We start from the raw sequence: 21,580 nt of genomic DNA, 5'->3' as shown, positions 1-21,580 counted from the left end.
AGCCGTCGGTAATCGACACAAAATCTGGTGGAGCCATCTTTCTTTCGGACCAAGACGATGGGAGAGGCCCAAGGACTGGATGACGGTTCGATTACATCATTCTCCTTCATCTCTTTCAGGAGGGTTTCAACCTCTTCCTTCTTAGCGAACGGTAGTCGTCTTGGATGCTGTTTAATAGGGGGGTGTTCTCCAGTGTAGATCCTATGCTGCGTTAAATTCGTCCGACCCACATCCTCCGATGTAGATGAAAACAGATGCTTGAAGTCGTCCACCAATTGTTCCGCAGCAGTTCTTTGATCTTTCGTTAATGGTGCACTCCCAATTAACTTCGATGTCAAGGACTCAGAAGACACAGTCTCGGGGGAATTGATTCTTCTAATGACGCAGTTTACTGGAGTACAAGTTGCTAACACTTCACCTTTCCGGATATTCCTTGGCCTTTCACTCACGTTGGCGACTCTCACGGGAATTACATCCTTAGAAAGGTCCACAAGCGTAGATGCTACCAGCACTCCTTTTAGGCTATTGCTTAGGTTAGGGTATTCAATGAGTCCAAATCGAAAACTATTGGTTTCTTCAATGGAGCCAGGTATTAATGATTCTGACCTTGAGGGAATCGATAAATCTGTTTGGGCTATTATTTGATGAGCGGATTTTACATCACTTTCTGCAGGGAAAACGGCTATGTCTTCTCTCATCGAGTGCAGCTCATTAGTCTTGAAGTCGAGAGTGAAGTCATATTTCTTCAAAAAGTCCAATCCGAGAATGAAGGGGTCCGTGATATCAGCGACGAATGCCGTATGATGGTAGGTGGCATTCCCAAACACTATTTCCAAGTCCACTTTACCGTCAATCTCAATTTTGTCACCTGTCACAGTCTGGAGACTTACGCGTGGCGATGTCCACAGCAGTTTCAATCCAAATTCACGAGCCACATCTGTCCTAATGATTGTCACATTGGCTCCAGTGTCGACAATCAGTTTGCAAGGATTCCCATTTACATGGGCGTAAATGAAAAGTCCATCACTGCCACTACTAGAAGAGGAAATCTGCAGAGCTCTGGTGGTGGTGATTTCCTTCCCTCGCGTAGCTTGGCGAGCCGGACAACTCCTTCGTAGGTGTCCTTCACTACCGCATTTCCAGCACTTCTGCTCTTGTTTCTTTTGGGCTGTTATGCTGCTCAGATGTCTTGCCAAGTCACCGAGTTGTCTCTCGAGTTCAGCGAGGTGGGACGACCTGGAATCAGACTCATCAGATTCCAGAGTTCGGATGGGATGGCGATCCACACGGGTTGCTTGCTGGGCGGCCTCCAACTTCATCGCATACACAACAGCAGAATTCAGGTCTTTGACATCCGCCATCCGTAGAGCTTTCTGGATTTCCGGATCTCGAACCCCGTCGATGTAATAGTTGAGTGCCAGGTTGTCTCGAACATCCGCAGGACAGTCGCAAAAAGCAAGATGAGACAGTCTCTCGATGTCCGCCGCTAGCTCTTGCAGGGTTTCCCCGGTTTTCTGGAAACGGGACTTCAACTGGAGTCGACTGAAATCTTTCTGGCATTTCTCACCGAAGCGAAGCTCCAACGCAGATGTGAGGACGGCGAAATCCAGGCGCTGGCTGTCCGGAAGGGTCTGGAGAATGTCCGCTGCGTCACCTCTCAGGGATGCTGCAAGATGGCAGGCCTTGGTAGCAGAGTCCCATCCGTTCGCTTCCGCCACTATCATGAATTGAGTTTTGTAAACCTGCCACGAAGTTTTGCCATCAAATGTGGCAAGTTTAATGGACGGTCGAGCAACCGATGTGGGAGCGCCAAACTGTACAGAGCTGCTTTCCGCGATCGCCAATCTCCTTTCCAAGTTTTTAATTTTCTCATCCACATGATTTTCAACTGTTGCGATACGGTTTTCTACTGTTTCAAATTTTTCATCAAAAACATCAACTCGATGCTCTATCTCATTAAATTTATTTTCCATCACAGTCTTTACCGAAGTAAGGTCGTTTTTAATCTCCTCTTGGTTAAAAGCTAAATCATTTTTCAGTACCATTAAATCACTTTTCAATTGTTCTTGATTAGCCGCAATGTCATTTTTTAATTGTTCTTGATTTGCAGTAAAACTTGCAGTCAAATCACTTTTTAATTGTTCTTGATTAGCCGCCATATCATTTTTTAATTGTTCTTGATTAGTCGCCATATCATTTTTTAATTGTTCTTGATTAGTCGCCATATCATTTTTTAATTGTTCTTGATTAGCAGCCAAACTTTCAGCCAAGTCGCTTTTCGCAGCATTAATTGCTTCCAGAAGTTGTTTTAATTGGTCATCCATTGCGCGAGTAATCACCATAAAAACAAAGTCTATAAATTCAAACAGTCTTTATGAAAAAAAAATGTCCAAAGTCACTTACTCCAAGAAAGTCCAGAAGAAGCCCCACGTTGGGCGCCAAATTGTAACGGATTCGGTGCGACTTCCACTTTCTTGAAATGAAGACACAGTTCTTGATAAAAACACAGGAAATTTATTTACACTATGTACAGGAAAGATCTTCAACAACTGCTAAATTACTCATCAGCAATTAAGCAATTATCACACAACACCGTAAACTCAACGTTTACACACGTATTTACTTCCAAATACGAAAACAACACAGCGAAATGCCTCGCTATAAACAGAGCTAATACACACACTCAGTTCGAAATCTGAATCGAAACTAACTGTTTATCATCGCTAACGGCTTAAATACACCGAAAAGAAATTTCTCAAATATTCCACACGCTTCTGTAAAGTAGTAGACCGTTATCAATGAAAAGAAAGAAAATAGGGGTCGTATAATTTAGCCGAATGAAAAAGGGGTTGTATATTCATTACGGGAAACTATTTACAGGTTACGTTCCTACAATAATTACTATTTACAGGATTTGTAACAGTATTATAAAGACATAAAATGCCTAGTTATAAATGATTGCGGAAGTTTTTGTAGCATATTTAAGAGTAAAGATAGCAAAATAATAAATAAATACAATAAAGTACATTTTCAAATGGATGTCAGCATTAAAAATATCCCATGGACAAAACATATGAATTTATCTTAAAGAATAACATAAATAACCATTGAATAAAATTAATCTTACGTGAGATTGAAGTGAAAATACGAAATTCTGGGCTTCATGTCCTTTGTTTCAAAGTCTAGGGACGAAAAAAGTTATTTTCGGCCATTTCTAACATTGATCGCACATCGTCTGCGATATGACTTGTTTAGTACTATATTAATAAACAAATGCAGTTATCAGTCATTCATAAGTTTTTCCTAAAACAATACTATTCCACACTAATAACTAAGCAACCAACTTAACGAAGCCTAAAAGAATGCAACGCCACGTGCAACTCTTCTGAACCGACTGAATCGAAGGTCGAAGCAGGAAGATGTGCCAGCAATGCGGAGGACGCTGGGTAGAAAGAACTGTGCGCATGCGCAAGTATCAACGAAGGTCCACCTGTTCTATTGTGTACTAATTACCTTGACGGCGACAGCATGAAATCAATATCATCTTGATGGCGTCAACATGTATGCAATGTTGTTATTGTAAGGTAATATCAATATTGATATTTTAAGATGAATGCAATGTTGCATACGTGTTGTTATTTTAATATTGCTTTTTAATCTTTATGCAAGCTTTATGCAGTATGAAACACGTCAATATTGACGCCGTCAGCATAATATCACGATCTGTCAAGGTTGATGCAAGAAATTTTGCTAGTAGGGCATATGCAACATTTTGTGAAGAGCGGGCCCAGATATTTTCCCCATGGTGTAGCAGGATATATTTTCCCCGTGGAAACCGATTTCTCTACAGATTAGAGTTATTAAACATTTGACATTTCTAATAACTTATTCATTAGTAGCTAGAGAAATGTTAATACATTTAAAAAGTACTGAAGTTCTGATTTCCGAGGGTGCTCCCCTGGGGGGGGGGGGTCATGGCGCAGACTGCGCCATTAAAATATTTATAAGGAGGCGTATTTTTTTCATTTGGGGGGGGGGAGGAGCGCAATATTGAGAGAGGTGCGCCCTTGCCCTTAGGGGGACACCTCTGTGATTTCTAAGGGGGGAGGGCTTGAGCCCTCACTTGCCACCCATATGGGCGTCTATGGCCGGAGTACCCCCCCCCCCCCCGTAAAAAGAGTCCCTCTAAAATGAGGATAAACATATCACTTAAAACTAGCCCCTTAAAAATCTAATTAAAGCAGCCTGTGTACCATGAACTCTCTTTCTCTACGTATATTTCTCCCTAAATAACGTCGACGGTCCTATTCAAGCGACGCATCAAATTGAGGACAGTAGTCCCTGAAAATCTTCATTTGAATGACAGGAGTGCTCATCCCCGATGGGCAAGGGCGCAACTCCTCAAAATCGCAAAAAACACCCGAGCAAGAGTCCCCCCAAATGAAACCCCCCTAAAAATGCCATGATCCTCCCCCTAGGTGGGCACCCCTGTGAATGGGGACATTTAATACTCAAGAACTCAAACTATATTATAAAAAGAAAAACATTCCCCGAAAGTCTCCATTATTAGAGTATTAAGAGATCTCCTTTCCATACATAGCTCTTAACCCCTTCCGCCCTCTAAAAATGTAGGGACTATAATACTAGTTCGAAAACCCATGAGAACTAGTACTAGTTAGAGTCCCTATATGAAAACGTAGGGACTCAAGTACTAGTACATCCCCCCCCCCCCCACACAAAAAAAAGGAAAAAAACAAATTCAAGGAAAGTCCTCATCGCAATAAGGATCCCACAAAATTCTCATACACATCAGCATTTCTTAAAGAATAAATGATCAAAAAGGAAACATTTAAAATGATTTCGCTTACGACAAAGCCTCAAAGCTTTTGTAATATTGATTCCGAGCGTATTTCTCTTTACGCAAGAAAAAAATGGCAACCGACAATATTACTCAACTGTATAATTCGTCATGTAATTTATTTCCTGTAGAATTAGAAGTTTTTCGCCAAAATGAGCGATTATTTTGCCAATAAGTAGTCCCTACTGGAGTAGACTACGTTAGCCAATCATAGCTGCTTATTTTCGAGGAGTAGTAGCAACGTCCTTTCTTCTTTTGTGTTTATTATTTCAATTTCTAGCATCAAACTCACGTTCAGTTTAATAAAAAATCTAAATTAAATTTCATTTGTGTGTTTTCTTTTCTCTGCATTTTTCTGTTATTTTTTATTTTACGAAACTGGCTTGCTTGCACTTGTTTTGTTTTTTCTGCTTTCTGCTAATCGAGCGAGTTGCCGTATGAAAGGATAATCCGGAAGCATTTGTTTACGTTTTATTAATTTTGTTGTTCATTTCAATGTATATCTGCAATGTGTTGAAAATATGCTGATATATTTGTAAGTGTACATCATTGGCAGCTACCATTTCGTTTTGAATCTTTGATTTGACTTAAAACTCATATGAATTACGTCGAAAAATAGCTTAGTAATTGAATATTTAACTGAAATCCTGTTAAAGAAAGAATTTTCAGTTTTAGATACTTTATGTATTACTAATCGTGAATTTTTTGCTCTTTGAAATTATTGTTTTTATTGTTCATGATTAATTTTGTTTTTTTTCTCGCTCCTTAGGGTCATGGCTGTTTTACGAAATAACCTTGATTACTCGACAGATGAAAAGCAAAAATGACTAGAAAATCAACGAATAAAGATATTATTGATACGTATGTTTTTAAAATGATAATTTGAATTGCAATTATGGATGTTACGCATAAAAGCCTTTGTTTTGCATAGATACATGTTTTGCACTTTTTCAGCATGTGGAATTATAAAAGAAATTACTAGGGATGACCCATAAGTTCAAAAACACTTACAAAAGATTGAAATTTTACTTGCCAAGTAATAACAAACATGACGAAAAGTGTTTCAGAACTTTTGGGACAACCTAGTAATAAATCCAGTCCATAGAGAAGTCTAAATTTAAGCACACATTTTGCAGTGAAACTTTAATGTTTCTAATTTGCAAATATCTAGGGGAGATTAGGGATGGATGGGACACTGGGATGGATGGGACTCCTTCAATTATTTTTAATTTCTGACTCTTCCACTAAATGGATCAACCATAAAACCATGTTTGTTGCTATAAATCATTTTAGTTGCAGAGTTCTATGAATGTATACCAGAAAAAAGCTATTTTACAACACCAAAAGTAAATAACTATTTTGTTTTCAAGGTAAGTTTTCAATCTTATTTATTGATGTTAACATAATTCTTTTTGCTGTTTTATACACCTAATCAGTGGCGGATCACCGAATAGGCGCATGAGGCGCTAGCTGGGGCCTCCAGCAAAGCAAGGGGCCTCGGAGCCGCGTCACTTCCTAAAAGATGGAAAGTCAAAATTTTGAGTGGAAAATGCTCAAAACTGCTGGAAATTGACAGTTAGTCATGGATTTTAGGCGCGGGTTAATTGCTCCCTATAGGGCCCCCTGCGTCTAAAGGGGCCCCAGGCTTCAGCTGTCTTCGTTTGAATTTTTCCGTGAAAAAAACTTTCTTTTGAGAATTTGCCATGGAAAGTCATAATTTTGAGTGGAAAATGCTCAAAACTCATGGAAATTGACAGTTAGTCATGGATTTCAGGCGCAGGTTGATTGCTCTCAATAGGGCCCCCCTGCGTCTGAAGGAGCCCCAGGATTCAGCTGCCTTCGTTTGAATTTTTTTTTGAGAGAAAAACTCTCTTTTGAGAATTTGCCACGGAAAGTCATAATTTTGAGTGAAAAATGCTCAAAACCCATGGAATTGACAGTTAGTCATGGATTTTAGGCGCGGGCTGATTGCTCCCAATATAGGGCCCCCTGCGTCTAAAGGGACCCCAGACTTCAGCTGCCTTCGTTTGAATTTTTCTGGGACAAAAACTTTCTTTTGAGAATTTGCCATGGAAAGTCAAAATTTTGAGTGGAAAATGCTCAAAAGTCCTGTAAAATGACAGTTTGTCATGGATTTTAGGCGCGGGTTGGTTGCTCCCAATAGGGCCCCCTGCGTCTAAAGGGCCCCCAGACTTCAGTTGTCTTTGTTTGGATTTTTCTGGAAGAAAAAACTTTTTTTTTTTTTTTTTTTTTGTGGATATGCCTTGGAAAATCATAATTTTGAGTGGAAAATGCTCAAAACTACTGGAAATTGACAATTAGTCATGGATTTTAGATGCTGGCTGATTGCTCCCAATAATTCCCCCTGCATCTAAAGGGGCCCAGGCTTCTGGTGGCTTTGTTTAAATTTTTCCAGAAGAGAAATTTTGGACTTTTTTTTTTTGTATGTGTATAAGGTTTAAAGTTTCAAAATATATATTTGTTTCTTTCCTCCGGAAAACTTCATCTAGCATATTTCGCACTGTACCGTAACTCAGCACTTTTTCTGAGATAGGAGAATTCCCGCTTTTTTCTTCAAGGTTGTATTTTGTCCCTGAGAAAGTGGGGTGTTAGATAAGAAGTAACAAAAGGAAAGGCATTTTTATGGCACTAAGACGGGGGGTTGGGTTGACCTTGGAAAATCGCCGCGAGAACTTTTCTGTCCGGTACATTTCAATCCAATTCAGTATTTCAGTCAGTGAGTGTTGTCTTGTAAGTGTTCAGAATCTTGCTAGTTTAATGAAAGAAAAAAGCATTTACAAAAATAAAACAGCCCTGGGATTTAGGTGAGCAATCACACTTTTTTTTCTCCAATGCGTTTTCCTTTTTAGTCATAAATTTAAAAACGAAATTGTTTCAAAAGAGTCGGGAAAAGTTCTTTTTGAGGCAATGCTCCTACGCAACATTCTTTTTACGATGCTGAATTTTTCCTGCTGCCGAGCAGGGCTGCGGAGTCGGAAGGAAAATGGTTGACTCCGACTCCAAGATTCTGAAACATCCGACTCCGACTGCGGCTTTTTTATTTTTTTAAATTTATTTTTTCAAATCCCCCTTATGGGAAGGGGGGAAAACTCCTAAATAGAGATTCAAATATTAATTCTTTTTTAATGAAATTTTCGCGTTGTATTTTATTGTAAACCTAAGATGCATACAACGTTAGAAATTCAATATGAAAATCAAATTATCCGATAGGTGCGATTTCTAAAGTAAGATTACTAAAAGGTCTCATTTTTTAAAAAAATGAAAAAGATTAATTTGCTCCCCTTTAATGTTTAACAGATGCTGATCAAATCATGTGCTTCAATTTCATGACTCAAAAGTAAATATTTTCTTCTTTTTCATTTCATTTTCCGTCTTTGTATGTATTTGTAAATTTAGTCAACTGAGTTTTATTCTGTTATAAAAGAGAAGTACTTTCATTATTTTCTCATAAGCAAATTATTTATAGCGCTTCTAGATTGACCATCATTTTGGTTTTCATTAAATTGGTGATTGTACCTTAGGAAAGCCAAACATTTTGTACCTTAGGACACGTTCCAAGGTACAACATATGCATGATTCTTAATAATTAAGATATGCTTAGGAACATGGAACAATGTTCTAATCTTATATGTAGTCTTTTAAACAACTTTTTCTTTTCTGGTGCAAAATTGGTTCAAGTATAAAAAGGCTGTTTCCTGAATCATGAAGACTTTCCCATAGAACAACAGGATGTGTCCCAAGGTACAATAGGATGTTGAACCTTGGGGTAGCTTGGAAGTTATACTTTAAATGGCTGGCAACATTTTATTTTCAAATTGTCTGAATTAAAAAATATATATTCTATAGAAGTATGTTGGGCTATTTTAATGTGACTTTTAGATTTTAAATTTGATTCAAATAATTGACGTTAAAAATTAAAATATGAAAAGTGTTCCAAGGTACAACATTATCCCCTATATTTTATCGAATCTTTTGTATTTGTGCTTTCGTACCAACACTCTTTTGAATTTACCAAGCACCCTGAAAAGTTTCTCGACTTGCTCAAGTGATACATGCATTCCTTTTACTATTTTATAACAGAGATCGAGGTAAAAAATATATTATTTTTATTTCAAAGTAATTATTTAGAAAATGTTAGGCAACAAAATTGTTTGCTATCAGTTAAATTAAGTTAGAAAATAAGCAAACTAGGAAACGGCGTAGGTAGCTGTTACAGAAAATTCGATAAACAATCAAGCCAGCTGGTTGCCACAATGAGTTATTTTCTTATTAGTAGGTATTTATACATGTAATCAAATTAATTGGTAGTTAATTTTTCAAAAAATGCAAGGAGAGTCAGGAAAAATTAAAGAAAAAAAATGAAACCCGGAGTCAGAGTCGACATGTTTTCGAACGACTCCGACTCCTTTACCCTAAAATGAGCCCGACTCCGACTCCACAGCCCTGCCGCCGAGTTATGATTATTCCACAGCTGTCTTTTTTTGTTTGCAAGTTTTCCGTAAAAAAAAATGCTTTCTTGCGCACAAAAGTAAATTTTTATAGTTTGTTTTCAACTGTCGCGTAGGGTGTTTAAGTAGTTATATCATATTAAACCAAGATTTGTGTTCCTTGAATAGAAGACATGATTTTTCCTAACAGAAGTTTCTGATATTCGCTGATGTTTTTTTCCCACGTTTCTGAGTTAACGTAATAGTGTTGTTTCGGTCAAGTTGATACATTGCGTTTAGATCTAGTTGAAACCGAATTATACTTAGGCTCACAAATTTTAATGGTTATTTTCTTTTTCCAGAAAGGCTTAGAAATGATCCCCCCCCCTATACACACACACACACACAAAAAAAAAGAGCATCCAGGATTCGCATTTGAATTTCGACTTCTTGAATTCAAATTACGCTTTTTTACAATCATGAATTGCGACAAGTACCTACACGTTGGGTTTCTTGTTTCTACAAATGGAAGATAACGGAAATGGTCAAGAACGTTACACTCGTCATATTATGACTTTGGATTTTCTGGAATTGGTAATACGCATTAGCGGAGTACACGGGGGAGAAGGGAGACTTGTTGACATGGGCTCGAGCCTGATGGGGGTCCAAATAGTAGAGGTAAATAATATGGAGGGGGCCCGTAAAAGTTTTATTTGTGATGGGTCCCAAAATTTCTGTACACCCTCCTGGTAATACAAGACATATCCACAAAAAAGAAATGGTGATTCGGATGCGGTAATACAGATGAAGAATTAATAGCCCATATCGACCAGTAGGTACACTTATAATAAAGATTATTTGCAGCGTATAACGTTATGTATTTTTATTTCTTATCAATCTCAAAAGATGGGAATTAGTAATCTTTAAATTTTGTATTTAGATGAATTTTTGCTGTTTAATTTCATCTAGATAAGTTTTTTGTTCTGAAAAACTTAATTTTACTCAAAAAAAGCCTTTTAAATGCCAAGTCTGCTTGAGCTAAGCCTCAGACAGGGGCGGTATTTTCAGCATTTCGTTTGGGGGGTCGATTTTCTTGAACAGGATTTTCCTCAGTATGGTATAAAATACATATTGGTTAACAGGAAGTGATAATAAAATGGTTTTAATGTTAAGAATAATAAGGCAATTTTGATGTTGAGAGCGAGACACAAAAGTCATCTTTCAAATGACTGACCTGATTGAAACAGTCAAAAAACAATGGAAGCAAGAAAGTTATGTTAAAAAACACATTTCCTTCAGATTCCTCTCTGTAAAATAACCAAGAAAACTTTTTAAATTGGGCTAGTATTTATTTTGAGTCATTAAAAAGTATAGTCGCACAATTCACAAAACAGTTCTTCTTCCCTCATGCTATAAATTTAACTTATAAGTGTAATATTTTCTTTTTTGTTTTCTGTAACCGATCTACGTAATATTGAACTTAAGACCAATGATAAATGTATCTAATCAAATCCTGTCTCAATTTCTTGAGAAACTGAATTGATCATTTTGTTCGAAAATTACTAAGTTTCAATTGTCAATCCATGAATTATGATTAACGGATTGAAAGTTTTGTGATAGAGTATAGCATTGTTCAAAAAAAAAAACGCTCCACAATATAAGTACAGTAAACGAAAATTCAAACAAAGTCATACCTATCAAAATGACATCAGATTTCCTCTCATTGAAAAAGTCGCTTTCCAGTAATTCGTTCAGGGGACTTTTATAGATTAAACTCTTGAATACCATCGTGTGTCACTCAGAGATTGTCAAGTAAAAAGCATCAAGATATATTTGTAGACGGGAAAGTATTTTTTGATATAGGACGTTTTTCAAAAAGAGCATAGCTTTACAAAGAGTTTCTAAGAAAGCATATAATACATCGAGTTACTAAAATGTGTTTCTAGTACAAGGAGTCAATGAATACTTACTAGCTAAACATTAAAATATAACATGAGCATTAAAATTTATGTAAAATGACATGGAGTTTACGCGTAAAAATTGCGCAGTCTCAACACTGTACCGGCATCTCATACAAGATGCCCGATCATAACATAGACTACGCATTTTTGACATATTTAACCCATATGAAGAGACTACTTCTTTAGTTAAAGAAAATAATTATTCTAAATAAGTTTTTTCTATTCTGAAAATGCAGGCAAATGATTTTATAAGTTATCTTAAATGAATTGACCATTTTTTATTATTCTGAGTGAAAAATTTGGGAGTGCAACGTGCAACCGCCCCTCTCACCCCCCTCCCTATTTGAAGCCCCTGGCCTCAGACGATTTGTAACTATGACTACGAAAATTTTGCTCTCTAAATAAATAATAAAAACAGCCATCGCCATGATAATCTGAAAAATCAGAGCAACATCAACTTTGGTCAAGTGAATAATCAATAAGCAATTCGTGATTGCTCAAAAAAAAAAAAAAAAAAAATCTTTGAATTTTTTGCATCTTGAATTCAAATTATGTTTTTCGCAATCACAAGCGTGTATGTTTGTGTAGGCGCATGTGTGTGGGTGCGTGTGTGTGTATGTATGCATGTGTGTGCGTGTTGTGTCTGCAGTGCTGTGTGTGTAGGCGTTCGTGTGTGTGTGTGTAGGCGTTCGTGTGTGTGTATGTAGACATATGTGTTTGTGTCTGTGTGCAGGCATGAGTGTGCATATGTGTGTATGTAGACATATGTGTTTGTGTGCAGGCATGAGTGTGTAGGCGTGTGTGTGTATGCGTGTGTGTGTAGGACATGGACGCAACCTGGAGACGGTTTTCGCAAGAGGAGCAGCATCGTGAGGCCGGTCGACGCGACGGTGGTGCTGGCAGAGAGTACTGGCGGGAAAATAAAATCAGCATAACGCCAAAAACAGTCAAATGAGAACAATAAGCAATCGTGATTGCTCAAAAAAAAAAAACCCTCAAATGAATGAAATTACTCTAGAAATATTTAAAAGAGCGTAATTCGGAGAAGTTAGCCATACATTATTTACATTAACTAAATCAAATTTACTTTTAGCATCTCACTCGAACAAAATATTTTGTGAAAATCTTCTTTCAAAACAACCCTTAAAAACTTCATTTCGCTTATTACTTCAGCGCAACAATTTATTCTTTTGTGTATCTACTTGACTCACGTTGAGTATAGTTAATAAATTTCGAGAAGAAATTTAAGATATTATTGTTGCGAATACTACATTATCTCTACAAAGGTTTGAAATCATTATTTAATAAGAAAATAGTGCTTGCATCCGATGAAATTTTGATTTGGTACGTAACCCTCGTAAAGAAAAATATAAAATAACAAATATAACAAAAATCAAAATGTAAAATGTGTCTAAACTATAACCGGTCTAGCCTATTAAGTTATCCTTTAAGTATGGATTTCATTATACTGAACAGTTTTCAAGAAAGAAACAAAAGCAAATCTCTCACGAAGGTTTTCATCACATTTTAAATATCCCGTAAAGTTTGTCTACTGTTGTATTTTTGAAACTATACAGTTTCGAAAATTGGGAAGGGGGGGAGGAGGAACTGATCTCTATATATTGTTTTGAAAAAAAAAAAACCGATTAAAGGCAGTCCCTGAGCTCCATCCCTTACCCTAACGTCAATAAATATAACCTATAATCGTGTTTTTAGGACTTCAATTTCAACAACTTTCCGCTGAGACCCCTGCACCTAGGACCGGATCTATAAATTTCGGACCCCCTACAACAAAATTTGTAGGGCCTCAGAGGCCAGCAGTGTATATTTGTAACGTTAATAAGTCTTAGAGTGCTAGATTTTTTCAGTTTTTTCTTCAATTTCTTGGGCCGTAAAAAAACCAGGTGCACCCCCGCACTACGGAGTCTGCGGGTGCGCAGATCCGGACCTGCCTGCAGCTGCACCTTTGTGCCCCCTAACATCATCAAAGAAAGTCTAAAACTGCGTTTTTAAAACTACGAGTTTAAAATTTTTCCCCCCCGGACCCCCCTCTCTCCTTATTTTTCCTATCCAATTAAAGGTTCTCTTTCTCCTCTCTCTTTTTTTCTGGGCCAAATGAAAAAAACCTCCCGCCCCTAAGATTTTTTTTCTCTCTGGTTGCGCCACTGAATGATGCGCATTGAAAAACAGGGGAAAGCTGCGATTTTGCTAGATGGTCTGAAATTGGGGTTCGGATTTCACATCATGCACTACCTAAATTACCAAAAAACAAAGACAAAATTTTTCGCAGTAAACTTTTCTTGTCAGAAATATCGTTGTTTTTCCTTTTTAAATAACAATAATCCCCCCCCCCCCCAAAGCTTGTTGATTTTAAAAAAAATATGATTTTTTGCATTGTAAATATAGGAAACCATATCACTATCGTTGTGTCAATTAAAGGGGGCCTCTGGATAGGTTGCGCCTGGGGCCCCAAAATCGCATGATCCGCCACTGCACCTAATAATACAGCTTTTATAAAGTAATGGTTAAGTTAAACCTAAAAGTAGCATGCTTCTAGTAACAAGCTATTTTACTGAAATGTTGTGTAAAGGGAGGGATGGGACAGTATGGTTTAGGGAGGGATGGGACATGCCCCATCCCTCCCTTTTAATATCTGCAGCTAAATAATTATACTGATATTCCACATTTTTTAATATTTTATTTTTGGCATACTATCTTGTTTTGGAATTGAATTGCAGAATAAAAAGCCATTAAAATTATCAACTTGATATATAAGAATTGTATCAACTTCTATGATTTTTTTCGAAACTAATTTCTTTACATAGAAAGTTTACAGCAGTATGACTAAGTTTTCCTTACTCCTGTAATATTTATCAATGTAATTATTACTTTTATGTACTATATAATATACTTTCAATCAATTGGTTACCTGTACTTCCTTGTAAGAAGTGTAACAGTGGTTTCATTACAGGTTGTTTTCTCATGAAGCACATTATGCGAAGAAAAAACATATTGTTTACGAAAATGTAGTATATTTTTGTAAAATGAAATTTTATATTGGAAAATAACATCCAGTTACTCAAATATAAACCATAAAATAAGTACCTTTTTAATGACTCGTGTTAAAGTTTCAGACTAATTAATTTTGTTTTTCTGATTAGAAATTTTAAAACATTAATAAATAAAAATAATTGATGAATGTATTTTATGAATTGAATCGAGCCCTGATAATAGAACTCTAAGAATTTCAACTATGTTGGAAGAGTTGAAAACAAGGATAATGATGAGACCTTTCAAGTACTCTTTATGAGGAAAAATGAAACAGGAAACTTTATCTTTCCACGAACAACAGATAGTTCTGTGATTGATAAAACAGACATTATTGTCAAGTTGCCCCCACCAAATATGGTTGGTGGAACTAGTCGAGCACAGAAATTTTTCGTTTGATGCTGATTTATTAAAGTATAATGTTAGATAAAATAGATGTTCCCAATGTTCAATAAACCTTACATAAATAAATGACATACTGTCTTTGTCATTTTTCATAATATTTTTGAAAACTATGTATATGTATTTTAACTTCCAAAAATGTCCCATCCCTCCCTTCCATGAGGGAGGGATGGGACATTTTTACTGCTATTGTAATTGTCTTCAGAAATGACCATTTTAATAATTACCATGAAATTTATATTTTTTAAATATATTAAAATGTTTCAATTTGTTATTCTGAAACTTTCAGTGTTATACCAGTAGAAAATAATTTATAAGAAATATTTTTGTGAGAACTGTCCCATCCATCCCTAATCTCCCCTATACTTCTCTCCATAGTAAAATAAAAATACAAAGTATCAGCATGCACAACTCAACACTACCTGCAGGTATAAAAAAATTACAATGGGTAGATACCTACAATGTATAATAAGATAATACCTTTGGCTTTCACTCATGTTCCATGAAAATAAAGGGTACTTTTTTGCTTTAACAATTTATCTGCAAATTTTGAAGATAACCAATTTTTAAGATTGATATTAATCAAGGATGGGCCCAGAAAGTTTTCAAGGAGGAGGCTGTTGATTTTTAAGTAATCTCTTACTGCATATCTGGTTTATACATGCTTGCGCATGGGGGGGGGGAGGAAGGCACACAGTAGTGTAATTTCAAATTTTCGGCCCCCCTGCAAAATCTGATTTTGGGCCCCTTACTAAAAGTCGTATTAATGTATTTTTGTAGTACAATTTTTCGATTTTCTAGGCCCCACATTTTTTTTTCAAACACACACACACACATATAAAGAGAAGGGAGGGGGGGGGGTTAGCTTTTTCTTCAGAAAGCAATCATTAGCTACAGAAATCAGGAGAACTTGCCAGAATGAGAAGAAAAGAATTATCAATTGAAATTTAATTATAAATATAATATTTGTACATAAATAGAGTTTTGGGTAGAGTTTGTTAAAGTCTTCTGAAATTTTAGTTTAAAAAACGGAATTTCAGACTGTATGTGGAAAAATGAAGGTTCAGGGCCCTTCGTCGTAAAATTTTCGAAATTAAAGTTTCAAAAACGCGATTGCAAGGCATTTTTTGTAACGTAATGGAAAGGGGTCAGTGACTCTCTTCCACAAATACGTTGGTATTGGAAGTTCGAAAAACACAATTTTAGAGCATCTTCGATGATGTTAAAACAATGGAGCTCGGGGGGTTAAGCGCCGAAAATTTTACGAAATTGAACTTCTAAAAATGCAATAGGCCACCTTTGATATCTCTCCCCGAGAGTTTTTCGATATTCCAGAATAGGGATTATAAACGTTCATCAGTGATGTTAGGAGGATGGAAGGTTCGGGGCCTTACCCTTAAATTTTTCGAAAGATTTTACATGCGTGATTGAGAGCCACCTTTGGGGGAAGAAGTCAGGGACACTTCCGAAATCTCTTGATATTTAAGTCCCAAAACATGTTTAGACAATCTTCGGTAATATTAACAAAAAAAGTGGGGGGAGGTGGGTCCGGGGGTTCTCCCCCAGAAATGTTTCGAAATGGAACTCCTAAAAACGCAATTGTAGGTCACCTAAAAGACAGAACAATAAAAGATTGAATTGGGGAATATGCCCCATAATTTTTGAAATTAAAGTTCCAAAGATTCAATTTTAGGCCAATTTTGATACTATTAAGAAAAGGGCAAGTTTTGGGGACCTTTTCTGTAAATTTTTTGAAATTGAAGTTTTAAAAATGCGATTGTAAGCAGGGTTGTAAGAGTTTCCGCCAGTGGTGTTTTTAACAATGGATAAAACTGGCTAAAACTGGCTTCGATAAAATTAGTTTTGTCCAGTTTTGGCCATTGGAGGTGGATATATGAAATAATAAAATTTGAAATAAAAATAAATGAGTACCTATAATTAAAAGTCATATGAAACATCAATCCCATGATCAGTCACTATTCATTCTTTAAGTAAATAGTTAATTTTACACCCTAGGCAAGTAATAAATGACGCCATGTTTAAGAAGGTTAGTCACATCATAGGAGAAATATGTCATAATTCTTTTAAAATATGTTTCGCACAGTACTTATTTTTTAATTCATCGAATACCTACATGTTACAAGTTTTCCGAAAATTAGCTATTAGTTTATATTGCAGGCTGTTTCGTATTCCTAATAAACGAGTGTCCTTTGTTGTGAACAATTTTTTATGTTAATAAGAAAAGTTGCATTTAAATCAAAAAATCAGTTTAAAAAAAAATTTTTAATTATGATAAATAGACATCCTATTTATTTTAATTATGCATTAAAATATACAACATTATGCATACAAACTGTATGTGTACACATATTAGTGTGTTTTTATACAATATAGTTTTGGCCAGCTCTATGGTGGTTAAATCCAGTTTTGACCGGTTTTTGCCAGTGGCATGCACTGTAAAAACGATTCAGAAACGTTCCTGGAAAATAATGGGCAGCTGATGTGCTCAATTTCTTACAGTAACATATCTTATAAAAACTAGGAACGTTTTCCGCAAAAATTCAGTAATTTTCCTGAAATTATCCTGGAAGTTTCCTGAAATATTCAGAAATCTTTCCGTTTAAAGTCAGTCATGTCTCTAGAATTTTAGAGTAAACTTAAGTAGTTATAAAGTAATAACTTGGAATCTTCCTGCGTTCCCAGGAAAGCTCCAAAAGCAGTATTGCAAAACATGGCCAAAGCTAAGACAGAATTACAAGTAAATATCAAGAATTTTACTCGCCTGCAATTCTTGCAAAGCTAGTCAAAGACTGATTTGCACCCTTCGGGCGCCATATCAGTCTGAACGTGCCGCAATCAAGCTGTAGTCGATACACTTTATAAATGCGCTCAGTTTATCTTTAAACTGAGAGCTAAAAATATTTTTCATAACAGTGGAAAGTTTGCATTCGTGCATCTTGTAGCAATTCAGGAAACTTTTTGACAGTGATACTTACTTTTTTGAGGAAGTGGATAAAAACCATTGAAATATCGCAACGTTACGTGGAAATACTCGGTAACATTTCAGAATTTTTTTTACTGTGTGGCCAAAATGGGTTTTGTCTGGCTAAAACTACAACCCTGATTGTAAACCATCCATGAAATCCCTCATTGGAATTTCGATTTCAAAAAGTTCCAGGGCAAAGTTACAAACCCCTTCATCCTTTCCTCTTACTTCATCGAAGTGGTCTACAAATGTGTTTTTAGGATGTTATAATGCAAAGGGAAAATGTTCAAAGATGAACCTTCCGGATTTTTTTTTTTTTTTTTGATATTGAAGTTCCCGAAATGCAATTTTAGACGATTTTCGGTAATTTTAAAGGAACAAGCGTTCGGAGGTTCTCCCCCAGAAATTTTTTAAAATTGAACTCCTGAAACACAATTGTAGGCCACCTTTGATGACTTGAAGAGAAGGGATGGGTTACCGGGACTCTCCCTTTTTTTTTTGAAAATCTAAGTTTTAAAACACAAATTTGGAAAGAGATAAGGTTCGGAACTTTGTCCCGGAATTTTTCAAAATCGAAGTTTCAAACCGACAATTTTAAGCAGTTTTTGGACATATTAAGGAGAAGGAGGTTTTTTGGACTCTCTTCCAGAATGTTTCCGAAATTGACATTTAAAAACACAATAAACTGTCTTTGGTGGAAGTAAAAAGAAATTATTTGATTATAGGATCCCTTTTTTCCCACCTTCTTGGTTGTCGCTATCTTTTATTAATTTTGAAAAAAAAAAAAATGTAAGAAACTTAGCAGGTAATATGTTAGCGATTGCCCCCCCCCCCCCCCAAAAAAAAAAAAAAAAAATTTAAACCTTAAAACAAAGTATCTTGCATTTGTTTTCTTTACATTGGGAGGTTGGAGGCTATTGACACAGGAGTTGGGGGCTATTCCCCACCTCAGGGCCTGTTTACTGAATAGGCCAACTAGGTCATGGCCTAGAGTCCCTGCTATTTGAGGGCCTTGAAACTGCGAAAACTGTCTTAGCAAATGGCAAAAATTTTAATGTTTGGCTACAAGAGGATCCCAAAAAAGTGTTTGGCCTACGACCTCTGATATCTTAATCGGGGGACCTAGGCTAATTGTTTCTGGGGCCCTATAGAGAAACAATATAAGCATTAAAAACTAAGTCTGATCAACGGAAAACTTTAATAAAATATGAATGAAAACAAAGCTCAAAAATTTTCGGGACCTTTTCGGTTCCACCTCCCCCCCCCCTTCGCCCTCTCAATCCAGATCTTACTCAAAAAGTTCTCTTGGCAGTCTTTTTCCGGGCTCCGGTACAGTCAGCACTTTTTCCTTCTTTTCCTTTTCTTTCAGGAATTTTCCTTTCCTTCTGTGGCAGGTGGCCCAAGGAGGGCAATATGATACTGCACCGAGCCAAAGTTTGGTTTTCGCGTAGGGAAGTTGGGCCGTGGGCCCCTTCTCTCTACTCAAGGCTGTTTACTGAATAGGCCTACTAGGTTGTTACCTAGAGCCCTGCTATTTGGGGACCCCAAATGGCTGAAACTATTTTAGCAAATGGCAAAAATTGTAATGTTAGGTTACATGAGGGTCTGAAAAAAGAATTTGGCCAGGGGCCTCCGATATCTGAATCGGAGGCCCTAGGTCTTGGGTTCTAGGGGTCCCCAGAACCAATATAAAATTTTTAAACTAAGTTTGATTTTCTGAAAAATTTAATGAAATCAAAGCTCAAAAGTTTTCGGGCCCCTTTTGACTCGAGGCCCCCCCCCCCCCCCCCGCATTGCGGGGGTCTTGCAGCACATAGTTACGTCACTGAAGGCACATGATTTTCATCTAAAACAACTAAAATTTAGAGCTTTAGCGAAGGAAATCCCAAATGTATTTCTTTTCTTTTTAGTTGAAAGAGGTATTCTAAAAATACATTTTAGAACTTCAATTTTGTAATAATTTCAGGGGATTGTTCAACAATAACATCATCGAATATATGTATTAATATTTCTGGATTCATTTTAACATTTCAGGAAACATTAATTGTTTTGCTGATGATGTAAAAGTTATCGGGATTGTAGAAAATGAGGAACAAGTGAAACAGCTTCAAGAGGATTTAGATTATATTACTAAGTGGGGGGATTGGTGGAGTAAGGCAGTTAATGTAGGGAATTGTCAAGTGCTACACTTAGGTTATGGAAATAAAGGTACAAGTTATTATTTACTGAGTTCGATCATTAGTCAGGCAGAAAACGTTATTGATAAATAATAAATCAGTATTTCCAAGTTTAGTCAACAGTGCAGTATTGGAAGTAACAAAGCCTACAGAATGCTTGGGTTTATCAGTAGTCCTATCAGATCAAAGAAGGTTCTTCTGCCTTTATATAGGAGTTTAGTAAAACCTCACTTAAAGTATGCTGTTCAATTTTGGTCTCCTTATCTCAGGAAAGATATTTCTGTATTAGAAAGTGTTCGAAGAAGGGTAACTAGACTAGTAAGAGGACTTTTAGATTTAGATTATGAGACCAGACTTAATAGGCTTAATATGTATAGCCTGGAGCAAAGGAGGGTCAGAGGGGACATGATTCAGTTATTTAAAATAAAATCAAAATGAAAAATGCTAAACAGGTTAAATTTGTGCAGGACGAGGGGTTCTGGTTATTATTATAAAATAAGATTTTTTAAAAAAAAAGATAAGGCATTATTTTTCAATTTAGTAAAAGACTATGTTTAAATCAAAATGTTGACTTATTAGCTATCCATAACTAATAGGTTAAAATTTTAGGAAGGTTGTTTTGATGGGTATTTTTTCTTTTTTTTTTTGAGGGGGGGGGGGGAGGATCTTCATGGTATTTGGGGAGGGATGCACCTTTACTCTTGGGAGAGGGCACCCTTGGATTTATTCATTATGAATATGTTGATTGATTGAGAACCATTGTCAATCAATTTACTTATGTGATTTTAGTGTATGCTATTTCCATGGAGTGGAGATGCTAAACTGTTTCATGAAAATTGTTTTAAATTTTTCCTGTGAAAAGTTTTTTTGTGCTTGTGAATTTTTCTGTGTAAGAGACAAAGATAGATTTTTAATTTTAAAAAATTAACAACCTTTAATTCTTATCAGGGATACACAGAGCGCCATGTTTTGCTGAATACTAAATATTCGGTTAAAATTCTATTCAGATATCACCCAAATACTGTATATTTGGTTAAAAGTTTTAAACTATAATTTGTGTTTTAATTACCATATATTTGGTTCAATGTTTTAAACTGCATAATTTGTATTTTATTTTATGCCAGTTTAGAAAAGAAAATGTTTATCTGTGTTGTGTCTGTTGTGAAAACATAACTAACTGTTGTTGAACTTTGATTACAATAATTAATTAATTCTGTTTTATTTTTAAATATTATTTAATATTTCATACTCTTATAAAGTCTTTCCTTTAAAAAAACTCCATGTTAAAGTTTATATAATTTTTTAAAAATTAAAACAACTTTCTTCTGCATTTGTGCAGGTCTTTCTTGGATTCCTCTGATGATTATGATGAACGCTATTTTTCAAACTGGAAATTGTATGATTCAAGGTGATCTTAGTGACTTTTTTTTAACTTAATAGTATTTCAACTTTTATTTAATAGATAACATTTTCTTTTCTAACATTTTTTATGTCTTTTATAGTGGAGATGATTCCTTTAAAAACAAATCAGAAATCTTGTGGTCAAGGGACAATGATTATTTCCAGGAAAAAGATTGCTTCCAAGATATGTTTGATAGTTTCTCAGATGTAACTGAAGGGACGATTAGTTCTTGTTCATGGCATAATGACGTAAGCTTTTAAATTTAAGTTTACTTATACATTAATGAGTTTAGTACATT

General features: G+C 35.9%; 1 protein-coding gene across 1 annotated transcript in view; it reads left to right on the top strand.

The window, feature by feature from the left end:
• The first annotated feature begins 5,276 nt into the window (after positions 1–5,276).
• LOC129224427 (uncharacterized) overlaps positions 5,277–21,580 on the top strand; it is a 41,589-nt gene continuing 25,285 nt past the window's right edge. The window contains exons 1-4 of the mRNA XM_054858876.1: positions 5,277–5,393; positions 5,628–5,719; positions 21,220–21,288; positions 21,383–21,530. Coding sequence (XP_054714851.1) covers positions 5,682–5,719; positions 21,220–21,288; positions 21,383–21,530 — 255 coding nt within the window. The 5' untranslated portion in view covers positions 5,277–5,393; positions 5,628–5,681. The remainder of the gene's footprint in view (positions 5,394–5,627; positions 5,720–21,219; positions 21,289–21,382; positions 21,531–21,580) is intronic.

Source organism: Uloborus diversus, chromosome 6 (genome assembly GCF_026930045.1).
Source record: "Uloborus diversus isolate 005 chromosome 6, Udiv.v.3.1, whole genome shotgun sequence".
NCBI lineage: Eukaryota > Metazoa > Arthropoda > Arachnida > Araneae > Uloboridae > Uloborus > Uloborus diversus.
The sequence above is the reverse complement of the archived record's forward strand: the minus strand, read 5'-3'. Positions and strand labels throughout refer to the sequence as shown.